The sequence below is a fragment of the Cariama cristata genome, unplaced genomic scaffold (genome assembly GCF_000690535.1).
Source record: "Cariama cristata isolate BGI_N322 unplaced genomic scaffold, ASM69053v1 scaffold10480, whole genome shotgun sequence".
In the NCBI taxonomy this organism is placed as follows: domain Eukaryota; kingdom Metazoa; phylum Chordata; class Aves; order Cariamiformes; family Cariamidae; genus Cariama; species Cariama cristata.
In genome coordinates, this window is record NW_009596382.1 from 27,218 (window position 1) to 47,914 (window position 20,697).

The following is a 20,697-nucleotide window of genomic DNA, read 5'->3' on the forward strand; positions in this document are numbered from 1 at the left end:
TGAGACAGTATATATCTGTAGATTAAACAGGGCATTATCCTTTTAGCTCAGTAGTGGGTTTTATTTAAGAACATAAAGATCTGAACTGCAAATAAATGCAGGTTTTACTCTTCTGAAGAGTTGCAAAATTACTGTTTTATAGAAATATGCACCTATAACACCAAAACTCATTCGCATGCAGAGTTTTGTTATGGGAGGTCTAATAATGGATAAAATGCAATATATTTTTGCAATAATATCTACAACTGTTTCCCATAGCTACCAATGAGATTTCAATCCTTGCTTTAATAAGAATTTCGGCTTTCTTGTAACTTGAAGTTTGATGGATTTGATTACTAGCTTTTGCTTTGAGTTACAACAAATAATGCAATCTCTGAAATGTCTGTGGAACAGAAATACTTACTAGTTTACTAAATTTCCAAGTCATCTGTTGTAAAAATACATTTTTAAAAGGTACAGGACACTCAAAGAATCCAGGAGCCAAACTTAATTATCCTAGTACTCCAAATCAAACAGAATTACATCTGAGTCCTATACAAAAACCAAACAGTGTTCATTAAAGAACGTTAGGAATTTCACCTAAAAGTATGAGTTACTGTAACACTTTTAAAGAAAAGTCTTTTATTTGCATGTTTGTAATGTCCCATTGCGGTTGAGAGGGGTTAATATCTGCAGCAGTGCTGTTTTTCTGACTCTTAAGAACATTTACAGTGTAATGAGAGCTGTTACATACAAATAAAACATTCTGACACAAATTACTATTGCTTTGTAGAAATAATACAGTCACCTAGACCATCCTCCCTGACAGAGAACATGTGTTATTTAGCTAAAAGCAGCCTTTTTATTTTCAGTAGTAATAATAGTAGGTTTTGTTTACTACAGGTTGCAAAAGCTTCGTTCCAGAGGAACAATGATGCCTTAGACGCTGCACTTTTTTACCTTGCTATGAAGAAAAAGGCAGTGGTGTGGGGTCTGTTTAGGTGAGTTCGGCTAACTCTAAGTGTCGTGGTTTAACCCCAGTTGGGAAGAAGGCCCCACATAGCCACTCGCTCGCTCCCTCTCCAGTGCGATAGGGGAGAGAATCAGAAGAGTAAAAGGGAAAAAACTTGTGGGCTGAGATAAAGACAGTTTAATAGGCAAAGCAAAGCAAACCAAGGAATTCATTCATCACTTCCCATCGGCACACAGGTCTTCATCCATCTCCAGGAAAGCAGGGCTCCATCATGAGTAATGGTTACTTGGAAAGACAAACGCCATCACTCCAAACATCCCCACCTTCCTTTTTCTTCCCCCAGCTTGATATGCTGAGCATGACATCATATGGTATGGAATGTCCCTTGGGTGAGTTGGGGTCAGCTGTCCCGGCTGTGTCCCCTCCCAGCCTCCTCGCTAGTGGGGTGGGGTGAGAAGCAGAAAAGGCCTTGACTCTGGGTAAGACCTGCTCAGCAATAATGAAAACATCCCTGTGTTATCAACACTGTTTCCAGCGCAAATCCAAAACATAGCCCCGTACTGGCTACTGTGAAGAAAATTAACTCTACCCCAGCCAAAACCAGCACAGTAAGTTTGATTAAATCTTAATTGAACCAGGAATGCAAAGCAGAACTCATTCAAGATTAAAGTTTAAATTAAAGTGATGTTGAAGTGATCGTACGCTAAGGTTATATAATAAGTAGTTGTATACATTGCATTTCTTTATGCAGGTCTCAGCATGATGAAAAGATGACTGCCTTTTTCAGCCACAATTTCAGTGAAGATAGATGGCGCAAAGCTGCTCTAAAAAATGCTTTTGCTTTGTTGGGAAAACAACGCTTTGAACAATCAGCTGCATTTTTCCTGCTAGCAGGTTCACTGAAAGATGCTATAGAGGTACCTACTTTTGAGAAATTAAGTTCCAGTTTCTAATTTGACCTATGTAGCTGCATCCTTACAAGCTGTTCTCTGCTGATGTTTTCACAAATTGTGGCAGCACAAATGGTATGGTACGTCCACACATGACCCCTGCAGACATACCATTTACCACCACACTACTGTGAAAAGCAGCTTGGAAGCTGATCTGAAGGCCAGAATAATTGTTCAGATACATCAGTCCTCAGTGGAAGCAGTCTTGGGAATACCAGTCATGACCCTTCTGGCAAAACTTTGTTTGATCAGCACAGTTAAGCTGTAGCACTCTGTTCAGCCTCCAGCTATTCTGCATGACCTATTGTTACAACCTTAAGTAAAAAATGAAGTCAGAGTTCTCTTCTGAAGCAGCCCTAGGATCCCTTTCTAGTGGAGCTGTGATGTTGCCTGCCAGAAGGCAGGTGAGAGCTATAAGCAGGATCATAACCTAAGCAGTACTTCTCAGGAGAGAATGTGAATTAGAGAACCTTTAGTTATCCTGCCTATTTATATGCAGTATGTTTGTCTTTACCCAAGAATGTAAAGAATTTTCCTGAGAGATGTAATTTGCAAGTGAGACAGTGTGAAGAACACCTTACCAGTGATGTATTAACATTAATGTTGGAAGTTATGTTTATTCTAGTAGGCAGAATAAAAATAAGCATCTTTATCTTTACTTCTGCCATATTAATTTTTGACATGCTGATGTACTGCTATACATATCATAATCACTGAAATGGAAGAAAGTACACCTCTTTCCAAACAGGGAAGAAAATATGTTACTTAAATGTGGTAAGCGATATATATCTTTGACCCAAAGATGAATGTATACTTTAAAGAACAGATAAGATGAAAAAAAAAAATTATCTGTTCTGTAATCATATATTGCTATTCACTTCATCATTATTTTAAAGAACTACCTTTCCCTCATAAAGCAACATTTTCCCCACTTCTTATTGTAGGTGTGCCTTGAGAAAATGGAAGACATCCAGTTGGCTATGGTTATTGCTCGTTTATATGAATCAGAGTTTGAAACCTCTGTCACGTACACCTCCATTCTTTATGAAAAGATTTTGGGTTGCCGGAAGGATGGAGCTGGGTTCAGCTGTACTAAATTGCATTCTGATCCATTTCTGAGAAGCATTGCCTACTGGATAATGAAAGATTACACTAGAGCACTGGACACGTTATTGGAACAAACACCTAAAGATGATGATGAAAACCCAGGTAACAGAAAAACATTAGTCTGATCTGACAAACTTACTAAGACAAAGTAGAGAAGGAAAAATACTTTCTGTGTACATATGCAGTCCCTTCTCCTGAGATGCTATTGTGCTGAAATCATTAATTGGCTTAGGTACTGGCCTGCTCAATTTCTACTTTTTTAAAAAAAAAAACCACCACCAAACCTTTTTCCAACTTCTTCCAAGGACTTGTCTCCAGTCCCCCAATCCTGAACGTAGTTCTGCTGTTAGATAAGCTGAGGAGGTCCTTCTTTGTTGGGTACTTCCCTACAATAGCTCTCTGGTACTAAATGCTGGCTAGTCTTTATTCCAGTGGACCTAAATTCTAATTCTTGCTTCTAGGAATTAGCAGTGTTCTAGCAGGATTTCCTATCCTGTCTCTTCTGAGATTAATGTTAAGTGTCAGGTGGCTTACATAGGTCTGTGGCATATTCCCTCCCTTGGGAAAATCTCTACCTGGCTCATCTCAGCTTTGTTTTAGGCTTAACTGAGTAGAATATAACAGTGAGGCAAATGAGAGAATTTAGTATCTTTCTACTCATCCAGCTCATACCTTTAATCTTTTTGTGGGGAATAAGTAATTCTTTCATTTTGTTTTGGTGGCTAGACCCAAAACGGTCTTTGTTTTGTGTTTTGACAAATCTCTGTAATGCAGGAAATACTGCAAAACAGAATACTACTATTTTAAAGCCATTTTCAATAGATGTCATATCTGTTTAATTCCTTAGTTATCGTCAAGTCATGCAATCCTGTGGTATTCAGTTTTTACAATTATCTTCGGACCCATCCTTTGCTCATCCGAAGATACTTCAGCTCACCAGAAGGGACTTTGGCCACCTTAGGTCTAAAAACTGAGAAAAGCTTTGTTGATAAAATTAATCTTATAGAAAGAAAATTATTCTTCACTACTGCAAATGCTCATTTTAAAGTAGGCTGCCCTGTACTAGCTCTTGAAGTCCTTTCCAAAATTCCAAAAGTAAGAAAAAGGTCTACTGTAGCTGCAGAGAAAGATTCATCTAGTCCTCCAATACAGGCTGGTGTTTCGGATTCCAAAGCCCTAAGGGATGGTGCTAGAAGTGGTGATATAGACTGGTCAAAGCCAATTTCAACTTCATTTGCTTTGGAGAACACTGTTGGATCTTCAGCACAATTTGACTGGAGTCAACCAGCAGTAAAATTTGATGATGAGCCCCTTACTCTTGATTGGGATGAAGACAAAAATGGGTCAGACGAAGAGGACAAGGATGTTGGTATAATAATGAAGAACTCAGAATCCGATTCTAAGAATGGAGAAGATGATGAGAGAACCTCAGACACCAACATCCCACAAACACCACATAGGGAGCTTTCTGATGCAGGAGACACTGAGGTTGATGTTATTGCTGAGCAACTGAAGTTCAGAGCCTGTTTGAAGATCCTTATGACTGAACTAAGGACTTTGGCTACAGGTTATGAAGTAGATGGAGGAAAGCTCAGATTTCAGCTGTACAACTGGCTTGAAAAAGAGATTGCTGCTATGCATGAAATATGCAACCATGACGCAGGGGGCAAAGACTATTGTAAAACATATACCAAAGTAAATGGGGACCTACTTGATCACGACGATATTATGGATAAGCCAGACATTGGTTCATATGAACGGCACCAGATAGAAAGACGTAGGTTACAAGCAAAGAGAGAACATGCTGAAAGACGTAAGTGGTGGCTGCAGAAGAACCAAGCTCTTCTAAGAGTTTTTCTAAGTTACTGTAGTCTTCATGGGGCACAAGGTGGTGGTTTAGCATCTGTAAGAATGGAGCTGAAGTTCCTGCTGCAAGAGTCACAGCAGGTAAAACAAATTCAACTAATTTCTCTTCACAAGGGTGAACAGTTCTGGACTATCACTTTTGTCAAATGCTTAAGTTTGTGCCTAGATAGATACTTCTTATGTTCTGCAAGTCCAATGGTCAAGATAATTTTAATGTTCTTAGAGAAAGAACTTGGTATTTTAAGTGTGCTGCTTTTCCACATCCTGATTATTTGGTTCTTAAGAATCTGTTATGTGACACTGTGGATTAGGCTACCTATAATTATGGAATACAATTGTTACTGTTTATATTATATAAAGCATTATATGTGTGTTTCAATGAAATTATAATTTTGATCCCAGTATTCTGGGTACCTATATAATAAATTAAATTCACAGTTGCTGAAATACAACAAAATGTCATTCCCTACCCCTCTGCAAATCATGCAAGGGAGCTACAAGGAATGGGATCTTAACTGCAAGGCTCAACAAGTCATACCAAGTAAGACAAGGCAGTGCTCCCTTTTACTATATTGTGGCATTCTTCTACATTTATTTTGTACAAAACCAGATATTTTTCAGCAACTGTTAATGGCTAACGTGAGCTACAGCAGATAATCTGATACCGGGCAAGTCACTTAACTTGCTCTAGTCCTAGATTTCTTGCATTTCAAATGGGAGCAGTAAACAACTGTTTTGGTGGTACTAGGCTTAGCACATACTTCTAAGAATAAAAAAAAACATTGTTTCTTTCCACATAAGAAACTCAGATTACAGCAAATTTGACTTTTGTTATTAAACTCAGACCAGTGAGCATTATGTCAACTTATGCTACTGCGAGTGCATTTTTAGTTAGTGTTTCTTAATACACAATCCGAACACTTCCTAATGAACTACATAAAAATACTTTTTCCTCACTAAATCAAAAAGTGCTCTAGCAAACTTGGCTATCAGGTCTGATCCATGGTATTATAGTAAATAAGAACTTACTTTTGATATCAGTCACAGTAAAATCTTCTCTGTACTGAGTAGACAGAGGTGGAAGAGGATAAATAACCCTGGAAAAACATTTAAGATGCAAAATTATAATTTTTTAAAACTTTTTCTCAAAGCAATAATTTTAAACGCAATCTTTTCTTTTAAACAGGAAACTACTGTAAAACAACTTCAGTCTCCACTTCCATTACCCACAACACTACCGTTGCTTTCTGCAAGCATAGCATCCACAAAAACTGTGATAGCTAATCCTGTGCTGTATTTAAACAACCACATCCATGATATTCTTTACACTATTGTGCAGATGAAATCACCACCACATCCTAATATTGAAGATGTCAAGGTAATGAAAAGCTTTCAGGAAATGCTAAGATTTTTTTTTAATAAAATGGAGAGTAAACATGCAAAAAATAAAATGTGGTGCTTGAGTCAACTTTCCAACACTTAACCTTTCACAATCCTGATCTTCTCTTTTAAATCTGATGAACTGAAAATGCTAGTTAACCACTTGCTTTCTGATATCGTTTTGAATCTCGTTACTTCCTTTTCATCCTAATTCTAGTCATTCTCAGGGAACTATTCCAAATGTGAATATTTGCTAAAACACTGAATTCCGGGCTCTTATAACAACATGATCATGTAAGTTAACTAATTATCATCATTCTGGTCAAATCCTGTAGGAAGATTAATGAAAGTAGAGATAGGAGACTGCAAGTTACATTATAACCTTCTATTAATATTATAAATGTTACTCTAGCATGAATTTACTCAGGTGTACTGGTTTTTAAGGAATTGTGGTGAATTACTTTATCTGACTCCATACTTGGGGGTGAATAAATTCTGTTCAGATTCATTAAACAGAAGGGGGGGAAAAAAAGCGAAAAAAAACTGAGACTATTAGTAAGAAGGTAAATTGTTACTTTGTACATTTACATCAGTATTCATATTCATTAAATTAATTTGAATTTCTATTGACTAAATCAAAGTAGGGAAAAATTAGGAAACTAAATGGGTTGTCCCACTGCAAGGCCATTAAGTTTCTAAACCTGTAACCCAAACTTATTTACATCTCATTTTCTTTCTATCAGTTGACTCCTTTTCCATCCTGCATTATGCTACAGCAAGCATCTTTCTGACTCTAAAAACTCATGCTTCACATGCATTTTCTTTTAAAAGAGAATTCAGAAAGAAGAGTTCACACCTCCTAATTGCAAAACAACTAATTAGATAATTCATAGCTTTAATCTAACATCTAGAATTTGATTAAATGGAAACGTGGTAGGAAAATATGGAAATGAACACAGGGTGGGTTTAAAAAGTTTACATTTTTAACAGTTTGACAGTACTATTTTCTTCACACTCTGGATTTCATTGGACTTTCCAATAAATCTTTGCATTTCTTCTGTTTTAAGAACTGGAGTGTTTCTGTTGCATTGTGAGGCAATAACAGAGTATTATTCTTGTTACTCCTGGAGATTTCCAGAAATTTATAAGCACATAACTGAGGTAAAAAAGAGATTATAGATAAAACAAACATGCAATGATTACACAAACTTTTGTATTTTATGCATATTGAGCAACTACTACTACATTGAACCGTGATGTTATATAATACAGCTTCCAGGAACCATTCTATCAAATTCATTATCATAACAGAACATACTTAATCACTCCTTCGGTATACTCATTCATTGTGGCAGTTCTGTATTAGAATAAAGTTAATTATCGTGACATAATATTAGGTTTTGACTACAATCAGATGATCTTGAACAAGCAGTTGTGGTTTTCAAATTACTGTATTGTAAACTTAAAGTAACATTCAGTTACTATTTCCTGCACTTGGTTTAAAACTAGGACATTCGTCCATAACGCATTTCCAATGTTGTTTAGCAAGAATTGTAGTTTACTCACCTTTTATTTATAACTTATGTATAGCTTATTGACTCTTTTTATTCTAGGTGTACACACTTCATTCTTTAGCAGCTTCACTTTCTGCATCCATTTATCAAGCACTATGTGACAGCCACAGCTACAGGTAAAACCAGGAGTTTTCTTACAGTCCTACATTTGGAGTATACTTTGTGTATCCAAAATGGAAATTCTTAATGCATATGTCTAAAAAAAGGGATTAAATACCTGTGTATGGCTATAGATACTTACACAGTTTACACATTGCTAGCTTTAACATGCCAGATCAGTTTTACACAAATAAGATAACACCAATCATTCAGATTTTTTTCCAATAAATAATAGGAAAATCTGGTGTTACTCTCACTTGGGATGCTTCTGAAAAATGTTTGAATGCTGTTTTCCACAGCCCCTTCATTGCTGAATAGGGGTGCAGGGGAAATATTTGAGCCTAACTGAAGTAAGGTTTCAGGCAGTTTATATTCCAAACTGGAATTGGAAGGGAATGCTGTAAAAACATTTTAAAAAATTGCTCAGAACAAATATATTATTAAAATTTTTGAAAAAGTCTTTTTCATATCTGGAGCTGTGCATATAACATAATAAAATTTAATAAAAAAATTAATTTAATAAAAAATGTGTTTTCTGTACAATTAAATTATAAAATTCCTGACCTAGTCCTACAGAATTTTAAACATTGCATTTTCTGATTTAAATGAGAAATATGTATATATACCATAATTTATTACAAAAATATTCTAAAATCCTTTCTCATTAGAAAAAAATTAATTTGTATTTAGCAGTCAAACAGAAGCGAATCAGTTTACAGGGATGGTTTATCAAGGACTACTTTTGAGTGATCGACGCAGACTGAGGACAGAAAGTATTGAAGAGCATGCAACTCCAAACTCATCTCCTGCTCAGTGGCCTGGTGAGACAAAGATAAGGTTACTTTTAGCACCACTGGACCAGCTCCACATTTCAAAATTAATTCACTGTCCTGTAATATGTTGGATGAAATGATGGATGATAAATGATGGATAAGTGTTTCTGATTTAGTTCTCAAATTAATAATAGCCTTTCACTTTTTTGTGTATCAAAACAAATAAAAATAAACTTTCTGTGTGACAAACATCTTGCTTGAAGAAGAGACCACAATCTTTAGGATAAACTCAATAAGCTGATAACGTGTCATCCCAAAACATTTTCCTCCAGTCTGCCTCACCCCCTAGCAAAGCTATTTCTGTTAGCTGTTTCTACAGTGCTGTCTTACATTTATGCTTTTCTTGGTATACTATCAAAACAACTACTCCCAATGTACAAGCATAAATTTAGTATTTTGAGGTCAACTGTGGAAACAGTGCAGGAATTTCATAGGCAAGCTGAACTGCCCATAGTGTTTGCAGAGAGGTAAAATGCAGAAGTCCCAGACCCAAGAAGGCTTTTTTTTGTTTTGATCTTTATTATTTTAAGAAAAATATGAATAGTATGTTTCATCTGAATAAAAGTATCATGTGGTTGTTAGTGTATGTTTAACATAAAATGTAGAGATAAAACATTTCCTTTTTTCCATTTGTACTCCTACTCATTTAACATAGAACTTTTCCTTTTTTTCTCTTTACAGGTGTGAGTTCACTTATAAATCTCTTAAGCTCAGCTCAGGATGAAGATCAACCAAAGTTAAACATCCTACTCTGTGAAGCTGTTGTAGCTGTCTACCTAAGTCTCCTTATACATGCCCTTGCAACCAATTCATGTAATGAATTATTTCGACTAGCAGCCCATCCTTTGAACAGTCGAATGTGGGCTGCTGTTTTTGGCGGAGGAGTGAAACTTCTTGTAAAACCTCGAAGGCAGTCAGAAAATATTCCAGGTACTTTGTTCTCTAAAGGTCATACTAATGATTTGCATTTTATACCTTTCAGTAACCTAGTACGAGAGATTTTCCGTCCTTTTAAAGACCAAAACGAAGCAAGCAGAATTTAAGTATCTACTGGCAAGAAAATGTTACATTCATTAAAAAGCAGAAAAAATACTAGTCTTGCAGTTGTCATTTGTAATGGCACCCAGCACATTTTGAATTTGCCATAAAAACTGTATAGTTATTATATTGCTAATATTACTATTATATGCTTACTTATAGCACTTTTCAGGACTTTCAGTCATTATTTTTTTAGTTAAAAAACAGATGGTATAAATCAGGGTTAATACCTATGGTTTTCTGTATGTGAGATGAGTGTTATTGTTTAACGACGCAGTAACTTGGAAACAGTATTCCTGAAACCAATTTCTGTTGCAAGATATGATTTCACCTTGCACAAGACCACAGAATATGAGCTTCATCTGTCAGAAAAATAGTTCATGCATATGTAGGCTCCAGCTAAAACCAGGAATTTTGTAAAGACAGATGAGCATATCTTGATGTACTGCATGAGGAAAAGCAAAAGTAGAGACTGAATTCAGGCTCTGGACTCTTGACACAAAGGCAAATACAACCATTTGTCATAGACTGCACACCGCAACAATACTGAAAATCATATCACATAGACTTTCAAACAACAGTAGGCTTGAAACTTAAACAAAAATTAGATGTTTCGTATCTGAAATATAAAACAAAACAGTAATAAGGCAATGCACCACTCTAAGTATGCACAACACATATTGGTTATTCATGGAATAACTTAAAACTCATTTAGGGCAGTTATTTTCACAAGATGTTAATATGAATAATTTATATAAAGTCATGTCTTCATTTGAGATGTATTCTGTTTTCCTTTAACCTACAAGCTGCTACAGCTTCTGATGTTTCAGAGGATGGTAATGAAGGTTTGTAAAAACTTGCAGTGTAGATGAATGTTAGTAGTGGCTTTTTTTTAAAAAAAAAAAAAGTTTTTAAATATCTAGCTCCTTTGTAATAAAGTAAGTGTGATTTTCAATGTTGCCTGACCGATAACACATTGAAAAACAAATTCAACGTTAATATTGTGATAATTCTTAAGACATTTTAAATCATAACTCTTTAAAATAGACTTCAGTTGTCAAAAAGCCTGTGTCTCTCTTCAAATTTTCTTCTCTATCTTAAGAGCTCCTTGGCTTGTATTTTGAATAACTACTGCTACTTGTGCAGTTTACAGTTTAGTGAATTTTTATATATTACTTTTATTTCTCAAATTTCTTTGAGAAATTTTTCAGCTAAAAGCTTTTTACATAAAAGCTACATCTTCTGAGAACTTAATCCAGATAATAAAATGTATTTCTCATGATATATCCAATGTATAAATGCCACAGTTATTGAATTTATCATAAGTGAACTTTTTGTATGATTACACTTACTTTATTTATGCTGGCCTCGATTTCTGAATTAGTAGCAATAACAATGGTTTTAGCTGCTTCAATTATAAAATACAGCCATTTCTAAAGATGCAATATTAATATCAGCTTTTCAAATTACCTGAATTTAGCACCACCTCTTCCATCAGAGGAAATGGATAAACATCGCCGTCGGTTTAATATGAGAATGCTAGTGCCAGGAAGACCAGTAAAAGATAGCACTGTACCACCACCTGTACCTGCTGAAAGACCCTCTTACAAAGAAAAGTTTATCCCTCCAGAACTCAGTATGTGGGACTATTTTATGGCAAAGGTAATTTAAAATGGAAAATATAAGTTAGAGTTCATTAAAGCATATTTCTTCTCTATTATATTTTAAAGGACAAAAATAACGTGAAAATTTTGAGTGCTGTTCACAGTAAGCTGCAGAATATTAGCCTCATAATAAAAGATGAAGAGCCTACAAGTCTATTACTTAACTTTCAAAACATGTCTCTTGCCAATAATAGAGACTAATGCTTTTCCCCTTGCTAATTATTTATGTTTTAGGGAAACTTATTTATAGGTTAAGTTGTTGTCATTTAAACTCTGTGACAGTGATAACTAAAGTAAGAGTTGAATATTGAGAGATCAGAAAATTGGTTTTATAGCAGACTTTTATTTTGCATTGCAGCCATTTCTTCCTTTATCAGACAGCGGTGTTATATATGATTCTGATGAAAGCATTCACAGCGATGAGGAAGAGGATGATGCTTTCCTCTCTGATGTACAGATCCAGGAACACAAAGATGCCAATTCTTACAGGTTAGCAGAAATTGCCACTATTTTAGAATAATAATGTTGTGTGTTTACATTTGCTTCCAAATTAAAGAAAATACAGGTCCCTCTGCACCGTCCAGTTTAAGTCAAATAGTTTTAGTACTGTGGATAGACTTAACTGTGGCATTTGTTTTACAGAATTGACAAATTCTCATCACAGTAACAGTTCCTCATTTACTTGCCTAAAAAAAGGAGATTAGGAGGTCAAAGCTGTGTCGTTTGTATTTGGGAGGGACAGGGAAAAACAAATTAAAAAACCACATCTTCATTTTTAAGACACAAAGAACATGACGTACCACAATGCCAGCTCTAGAATGATGTTTTAGTCTACTGATTCAAGCATGATCTTTAGTTTTTGAACAAGGGGCAGATTAAATATAACACTTAAAAGAGAAAAGTTTGGGAGATAAATGAAATAAAGTGGATGACCTCAACATTATAATAACAGAGAAAAATGACAGCTCTTCTACGTGTTCTTCAAGTCTCTCATTAGTTCTTACAGCTATACTGTATAGGATTTGTGTTTTTAATACCTGTGAGACTCTTTCAGTGTGAAAGTTTCTGCCTTGAATGCCAAACTCAAGCAATGTCTTGTCTGTATTCATCTTGTTTCATGGAGAACTTCCGGAGGTGTTTCAGGGGGCTTGTACTTAATTCTCAGTCTTGCAGAGGCTCATGCGTGCAGACTTCCTTATCTGGGGGAGGAGTAAAATAATCTGAGATTTGTAAAAGAGAGAAGGGGATACTATCTGTTACAGTGAGGAGCCCTAGGAGGCACTCTCATGTTGCATAGTTACTTATATATCAAGTAGCTTTCTCTATGTGTCTGGTAAACCTCAGCGAACCATCTACACTGTTTTTCTAATCTGTGTACTTGGTAGAAGGACAAAAATATTCTGCAGGTAACTGTGTTAATGTTGTTTTAATACAATTAAATCTATCATTTTTATACAGCTGGGCTCTTCTGCATCTGACAATGGTAAAATTAGTTCTGCACAATGTTAAGAACTTCTTTCCCATTGCTGGTCTGGAATTCACTGGTACGTTAAATTCTGCTTTACATTTTAGTTTTCTGTATAAGTGGCTTTCTGTCAGACTTTGCTTTTAAATTTTCATTTTTTAATTTAAATAATACTTTTTTTTTTTTTTTTTTTTTTTTTTTTTTTTTACAATTGCCAACAAGTACATTTCCTTTCAAGACTTTTTTTTGGATGGTTGTATTATTCTGGGGTTTTATACACACTGTAACTTAAATGATATTTTTTTTTTTCTTCTAAGCCTTACTTTATTAATATTTCCATTTAGATCTCCCTGTAACATCACCATTGGGCATTGCTGTAATAAAAAATTTGGAACACTGGGAACAGATTCTTCAAGATAGAATGGACCAGTTTGAAGGCCCACCACCAAACTACATCAATACTTATCCTAGTGACCTTGGCATAGGTGCAGGACCAGCTATTCTCCGCAATAAAGCGATGATTGAACCTGAAAACACACCATTCAAGTAAGGGTTTTTTTCCTAGCAAAAACACATTCTTTGATCATAGAAACACTAAAGAGTATTTCCACCTAAAGTTAGTTAGGATCCAGCCAAATGAAGATTGGCTAGATCTCGGTTCTAGCCAATGCTTTACAGAAACCAATTTCCCACGTCCCTTTGTTCCTTCTTATGCAGCTGTTTCCTGCAGCAGCCTTTACTTAGTCTGCTGCATCTTTCACAACTGCAGCAAGAAAGAAAAAGAAAGGAAGGAAGGAGCGGAGCTTGGAGGACTACAAGTCAAGGGCAACAGCTGCTGCTGGGAAGACCTTACTGAACCTCTTCTACTATTCCTCCAGTAGCAGCTGTCTCCTGCTCTACCTCAGCAACAAAAGTTATAGAATACATGCAAATGTCAGGAGAAGGAGAGAAGGAAAGTTGTAGTATGGTCCTTGTAAAGCCATTCCTCCCTTGTTTAGACCAATGTCATGCTTGCGAGTCTCTTTAAATGCAGATAGTGAACCATGTTTTCAATTCAAAAATAGCTTGCTTTTCTCAACATACTAAAATACAACTTTAGGTTTGCTCACTATATATGACTTTGGATTTGCATGGTTGATACTGCTACAGGATTTTATTAAAATATTCTTACAAATATGCACTGCTTCTTTAGAAATATTTGTCCTCAAATCTGAGGCAATTAATTTTATTTGGCTCATATATGAGCTAAATATTTGTGAATTCTTTTGAATACTGAAAGAAGTATGAAAGGAAATTCTGTAGGGCCAGCACAATTCCAACATAAAAGCAGAGTGCAAATATAGACGTAAATGCAAGTCAGCAGATTAAACTAAAGTTAGTGATACAATGTAGATTTTTAAGAAATGCGAGAAAAAGGTATCTCTTGATATTTGCCTTGAACAAATTAGAGCTTAAACTTTGGTTGAGGTTTTTTTTTTTTCTTCAAATTGGAATTTCATCTAAAGTCAGAGTCTTTCTTTAGGTTTTTGTGTTTTGTGGGGTTTTTTTTTGTCCAGCTTTAATGACATTGAAACTTCCCTCCCCCTCCTTTTTTTTTTTTTTCCCCTTCTGTTTTATCCAGATCAAAGGATTATTCAGCTCTTCCAGCAAAAAGACTCTGGCATTTTCTTGTAAAGCAAGAACTTCTTCAGGAGACTTTCATAAGATATATCTTCACAAAGAAAAGAAAGCAAAGTGAGGTAAACAAAGGATGTAACTTTTTCTTAAAAGAAAGTTAAATTATAACTGTTCCTCAGTCTCTTCAGTATTTCTTTTAATTTTTCTTTCCATTTTTTTGTTGGCATTTCAATTTCCTTTCTTTCATTTAACAGTGTTTAGATTTTTTTTTTAAAATCAACATGACTGTCATGTTGTTCATTGAAATATCAACTGAACTGAATATCTTTAGACAAGACCTATCTCACCTTACCTTTCTGTATTTGAATACTGTCCTAATAAAGAAACAGAACATTTGCAATAACAGTAATAAGTAAATTTGAGTATTCGTATAATATTTTGTGTCATATTAAAAAAGGAATTTAAATGAGCTATTAATTTGTGTATATGTATATATGCATGAGTAATATATACATATAAAAGTAATATTATATAATAATATATAATATGGGTCTTTACAAATTGTACCAGTTACAACTGTAATGAGTTCTAACTGAAAATTTAAACCGACACATAAGTACCATGGGAAATAAGTATACTATTTAATATCTTTAAGAATTCCTGTAAGTATGGAGTTTGTGTGTGTATTACTCCTCCATTTATTTACTATATCATACATTTTGTGTTCATCTAGGAGGCATTACATTTTAAGTGAGTTGTTTAGATTCCTGTCTTAGTTTCTGTGCCTTTTATAAAAAGTTAAAAATACATTTGTCATCATTTACTTGACAGAGTGGCCTTTAAAATCTAGTTTGGAATGTTTCATTCTTTTTTTATATTTGTTTGTGCATGTGTTTTGTGTTTGTGACTGTGTGATGTTATGTAGTCTGTAGAAGATCGTGTGGAGCAGGTCAAACAAAACTGCGTAGCAGAAGATCACAAAAACAAGGTAGTATCCCTTCTCCCAAACCTCTAGCACATTCTTAAAAGTTCTGTGGAACTGGCTTTTCTTTCTCTGACGTGACTAACAGAAGCTATATGTTCTGTGTAGTCTGTGTGGCAGGCTTTTAATCAGTGAATTAACTTCGGATGTCCTGATAATTGGGATGAGCGAACACCTTGTAAATAGTGTTGCACACACAACTTTGTGTTTCTTACACTCAAATACAGCTTCTGGCTTCTAGAACACCAAAGAGTATGAGAAGTCTAAAGTTTAGCTTCCTAAACAATGCTGAGGCCACTGAACTTTTCTTGCATGAATTTTGTATAGATTTTTGCAGTCTGAATGTACCACTACAAAATGGATTTTCATGCTAATTGAAATGTCTTGTAAATGTTTTGTAGGTTGAAGCAGATCTTGGCTACCCTGGAGGAAAAGCAAAAATCATTCACAAAGAATCAGATATGATAATGGCATTTGCAGTTAATAAGGTAAGCCTCAAATACTACAATAAGTATAATAAAAAGAACTTAATTATAGTTAGTATAAAATTTTCTATTTGTGCTGCATAGGCAAACAGCAATGAAATTGTTTTGGCATCTACACATGATGTTCAAGAACTCGATATTTCAGCTCTGCTGGCTGCTCAGTCATTTATATGGATTGGGGAAGAATATGACAGAGAGTCTAAAAGGTAGGATTGTTTCTGTGCGGTTATATTAAGAGTATTGGTTTACTGTGAGGCTGTATATATAATACCTGTGTAAGCACAAATGGATCATACAAAAAAAAAAGTTAAATTACTCTTCTTCAGTAGTTTTCAGATTGCATTACAAAGGAGTGAAGGAAGGCAAAAGAACAATTACTGTCTTTGTTTTGACACACAGAGAAACTAAGTTTTTGAGGGATTTGAGTATTTTGGGCATGTACGCACTGCGTAGTGAAGTAAAATCCCTTGGTGCATAAGCAAATAAAGGAAGTGCTACCTTAGAAACACTGCAGTTGCATCATTGCAGTGTTGAGGCTAGTTGTGGTAGCTAATGCTAGTTGCATAATGCAATGGCCTGAATTATTGTCTACTCCATTATTGTGCTGAGAACTGTGAATGTATCAGCTGCAGCAAGCACTCATCTGTACCACACTCCATTGCACAGAACAGATACAGATATAGACACACAGGTCAGGAATACTCCAACAATCTTCTCAGGAGAGCTTATATTCTCAACATCTACCTACCACATTTAGGATCATCTGTTGAGGTTAAACACCGATAGCTTTGGAGCATGTGGAAAATGTACAATGTAAGTGTGGGAATTATCAATTTATAGTCTCATTATAATCACTTCCTCTACCCACTGCCATTAGGCTCTTGACAATGAGATAAGCAAACAGCATTGGCAGCAAAGAAACATTTGTTTAAAGCAGAGCACTGCTGTTCTTTTACAGTTCTGATGATATTGACTTTCGTGGTTCTACCACAACACTAACTCAGTCAACTGCACCATCTTTTGGAGTGAATCAGATACAACCATCTTCATCTATGCCATGGTTAGGCAGTGGTCAAACTAGCACTGGAGCTGGTGTGGTAAGTACTTTTGTTGCATACAGCTCAGGAGACTGTTACTCTTTTTTAGTGTATTATTTAGTAGAGAGACCTGCTGTGCATTAGTCATCATAATGTTAATTCAGTGTTGACATAAAAGGCCTACAATGACTAAGACCCAGCCAAAAAGGTGGCCAAGCTAAGCATTTTCTTGTATATTGTGGCACAGAAAATAATGGGACAATCAGGTTTTTCTCTTGCTTATGGGAACTTTGAGGTAGGACCTGGAGTTTCTGGGGACAAAACAAAACAAAGAAATGAACGAATGAAAAAAGCCAAGCAAAACCAGAACAATCCCAAACTTTAAATTCTTGCATTGGGACTAATATCAAAAGCATACACATCAGCACATGCTTAAGTTCTTTGTATGACAGGAGATAACATTAACACTATTTGAACTTTCGTGTCTAAAAAAGCTGTCATAAACAGCCTTTAAATTACTATACTGCAACTAAACATAATTAGATGCAAATAATAGCTTAACAGGCTTTTTTTAACTGGGGGACACTCACTGTGTAGTAGTATAAACAACATTGAAGAGTGTGTTTGTGTCTTTTTTTCAAAATTATTTTAATTTTTGTTTTATATGAAGCTTATTAAAAGAAATCTGAATAACGTCAAGAGAATGGCTTCACATCCAGTCCATCAGTATTGTAAGTGAATCACACTTACTAGTACAGACTAGATAATTTTCTGTAAAATACTGTAGTATTAATTAACATCTATCTTTTAATCTTAGATCTTACAGGAGCACAAGATGGTAGTGTTCGAATGTTTGAGTGGACAAGGCCACAGCAATTGGTATGCTTCCGGCAGGCTGGGAATGCTAGGGTTACAAGAATGTATTTCAATTCCCAGGGCAATAAGGTAATTTTCCCTTTTTGTTTTTTTTTCATTCATAAGAAAACATTTGATTGTGCTGTGACCTCTAAAATAGTTTTAATTGGTGACACACAAAACTGTGTCAGATGTCCTAGAATGATAGCATAAACAGTACCATATAATTCATTTTGGCTGCATATAGAAGCTTTTTAATAAATGCTGACCCTTATTCTCCTTTCTGTTCTGTCAGCTTCACACTGCTATCCCATATCCCATTTGCCACGTTTTCAGACTTTTTGTTCTGTGATCCTATGTGGTGACCCTTTTAAATTAAACAGTAAAAAAAAAAAAAAAAAATCAAGCTTACTTATCTTGTAGAAGCAAACTTGTATCAATCTAGGCATGAGTCTTCAAGAAGTGCTTCAGACTGCATTCTGGCGAAGCTAAAGTTTTGACACAATGCATTACTTAGAAGATATATATATATATAGTATAGCCTATTAGTTGAAGAATGCAAGTATACTCCAGTACAGTGAAGAGCAGAAAGACAGTACAAAAGGGCCATACACTTTGGCCAGAAATGACACTCTTGGCTATATGAGATGCAGAAAAAAGAGCGGACAAAGAAAGAAATTGGGGGGAATACCCACCTCAACAGAATGGGCAACGTGGAAAAACTGACATTTTAGCAGGTTTTATCTGCATTTTTACTGACAAACTATTTAACTTCATTAGAGTCAAAAGCCATAAAAAGTGAATTAATGGAGTTTGGGCATGACCATAAGATAGCTATAAAAGAGCAAAGGTCAAAATTTAGAAATAGCCAGAAATATAAAGTATCTCCCAGCATACCTATTTTCAGGTAGCATAAAATCTCATTTAAACTTTTTTTAAAAATTAGTGTTTTGATTATGTTTTGAGATATTGCAATCTTAACATCACATGGGAATCAATTTCAAGTAAAAAAAGTAAGATGTACTAGCTGTCCCCCACTGCTTCACATGGAGGTCACTCAGGCAGGACTCATAAAACCTGACTAAAAGGAGAAAATAAAAGACATAATTCTAAATATTTCTAAAAACATTTTGTAAAATACTTACAGGTATAGAATATACAGTATTAGTTGTTATATTTGTTAACTGAAATGCATAACTCAGCCATTTTACCATTCATGACATAGTACAGTCCTTCCATAATTATTCTTATCACGCTTTTATGGCATGCTCTCATGCATCTTACTTTACTAAGCATTTTCAAGTAGAGTCATGGAGCAGTGATGCCTCTGTAAGCTTCAGCATTTAACATTAGGATTTGAAAGATAAGCTTCCACACTTAAAAAGCCTCCATTTCCAGAAAAGAGTTAGGTATGTAGGAGAGCATCAATCATTAAATAATCATTAAACAGTCAGCACTGAACTCCCTTGGCTTCTAAACTACTTTTTTGTACCTGACAATCATTGTTGATATTTAATGTGCAGGCAATGGTTTGGTGGTTTAGATGGGTGTTTTTCCTGAAGTCTGCCGTTTCCTGTCATGAAGTAAGCATCCAGTAACCAGTACGTTATGCTAATAAATGCATTCGTTCCTTGCAGTGTGGTGTTGCTGACGGTGAAGGATTTCTAAGTATTTGGCAAGTAAACCAAACCACCTCAAATCCTAAGCCCTATCTGGTAAGTAAACAGAAATTTTTCTGTGGGTTTCTTTTTTCTTTTTATAGAGGAAAATTAAGTCCTTGAGCCTGCAGACAGGCCAAAAGCATAAGAGTTTCACTGAGATGTTTTTGGTTTTGCTGCTTTTTAATTGGCATACTTTATCAAAACAAGTGTAGAGTTTCAATGGTACATCTTTGGAAAACTAATTGTATAATAATCATAGGCTGCAATATAATTACAAATACTACTTCAGCATTACCCTTGATTAAATTAAAAATCAGAGCTGACAGTAATGACTTTACAACCCCAAGACTTAGTCAAAATGCACTCTTCAGTTCTTTTTACTGCTTCTTAACAGTACATGAAGACCACGCTTAATATGAAATTCAGGCTATTGTGATACACTATATTGTGGATTTGTTATAGTTCACTTATTTTACTATCTTTTATACTGGATTTTTAATCCATTGCTCCATTCTTTGAGGTTTCAAACTGCATTGCCCATCAGTTTTTAAACTTTGTTTAAAAGACTGCTTGTGGTTATGCTGTCAGTGACGTCAGACTGATAGCAAATTTTGATGCAGACTACAACTGGTAAGATTGCATCTTTTTTGTTTGTTTTGTTTTTTATAGAGTTGGCAGTGCCACAGTAAAACCACAAGTGACTTTGCATTTATAACCTCTTCAAGTCTAGTTGCTACATCGGGACAGTCCAATGATAACAGGTGTGTTTAAAGAAACGATGAGGAATTTCACTAAAGCTACCTATTCATCTCCATTAACTTGCTAGCTCTTGTGCATTAACACATGGCTGACATTTTAAGGCTCAGTGTTGTAACTTTGTGACAGCTTGAACTTGCCAGAGGATTTCTTTGAACATCATTCCTTCAGTTGCTTGTTTCCCAATTTTAGTTTTTGTGAGGAGTAGTCAACAGTTAACCAGTTTTTTCAAGGTGTATTCCAAATGCAAGTAGTTTGACATGATGCTGCTGCTGGGGGGAGAAATATGTTCAGCAAAGGCAAGATAATTCTTTTTCTCTGAAAAGAACAACTTCTATAATTTCTTGGTACAACCTAGGATTAGTACACATCTTAA

General features: G+C 35.2%; 1 protein-coding gene across 1 annotated transcript in view; it reads left to right on the forward strand.

The window, feature by feature from the left end:
• The window catches only part of DMXL2 (Dmx-like 2), a 46,801-nt gene that overhangs the window by 22,446 nt on the left and 3,658 nt on the right, over positions 1-20,697 (forward strand). The window contains exons 21-40 of the mRNA XM_009705848.1: positions 883-980; positions 1,704-1,869; positions 2,847-3,111; positions 3,857-4,956; positions 6,062-6,253; positions 7,869-7,945; positions 8,619-8,749; positions 9,443-9,691; positions 11,280-11,461; positions 11,822-11,952; positions 12,922-13,007; positions 13,273-13,474; positions 14,550-14,667; positions 15,929-16,015; positions 16,097-16,218; positions 16,971-17,109; positions 17,720-17,780; positions 17,867-17,994; positions 19,542-19,619; positions 20,235-20,326. Coding sequence (XP_009704150.1) covers positions 883-980; positions 1,704-1,869; positions 2,847-3,111; positions 3,857-4,956; positions 6,062-6,253; positions 7,869-7,945; positions 8,619-8,749; positions 9,443-9,691; positions 11,280-11,461; positions 11,822-11,952; positions 12,922-13,007; positions 13,273-13,474; positions 14,550-14,667; positions 15,929-16,015; positions 16,097-16,218; positions 16,971-17,109; positions 17,720-17,780; positions 17,867-17,994; positions 19,542-19,619; positions 20,235-20,326 — 3,704 coding nt within the window. The remainder of the gene's footprint in view (positions 1-882; positions 981-1,703; positions 1,870-2,846; positions 3,112-3,856; positions 4,957-6,061; positions 6,254-7,868; positions 7,946-8,618; positions 8,750-9,442; positions 9,692-11,279; positions 11,462-11,821; positions 11,953-12,921; positions 13,008-13,272; positions 13,475-14,549; positions 14,668-15,928; positions 16,016-16,096; positions 16,219-16,970; positions 17,110-17,719; positions 17,781-17,866; positions 17,995-19,541; positions 19,620-20,234; positions 20,327-20,697) is intronic.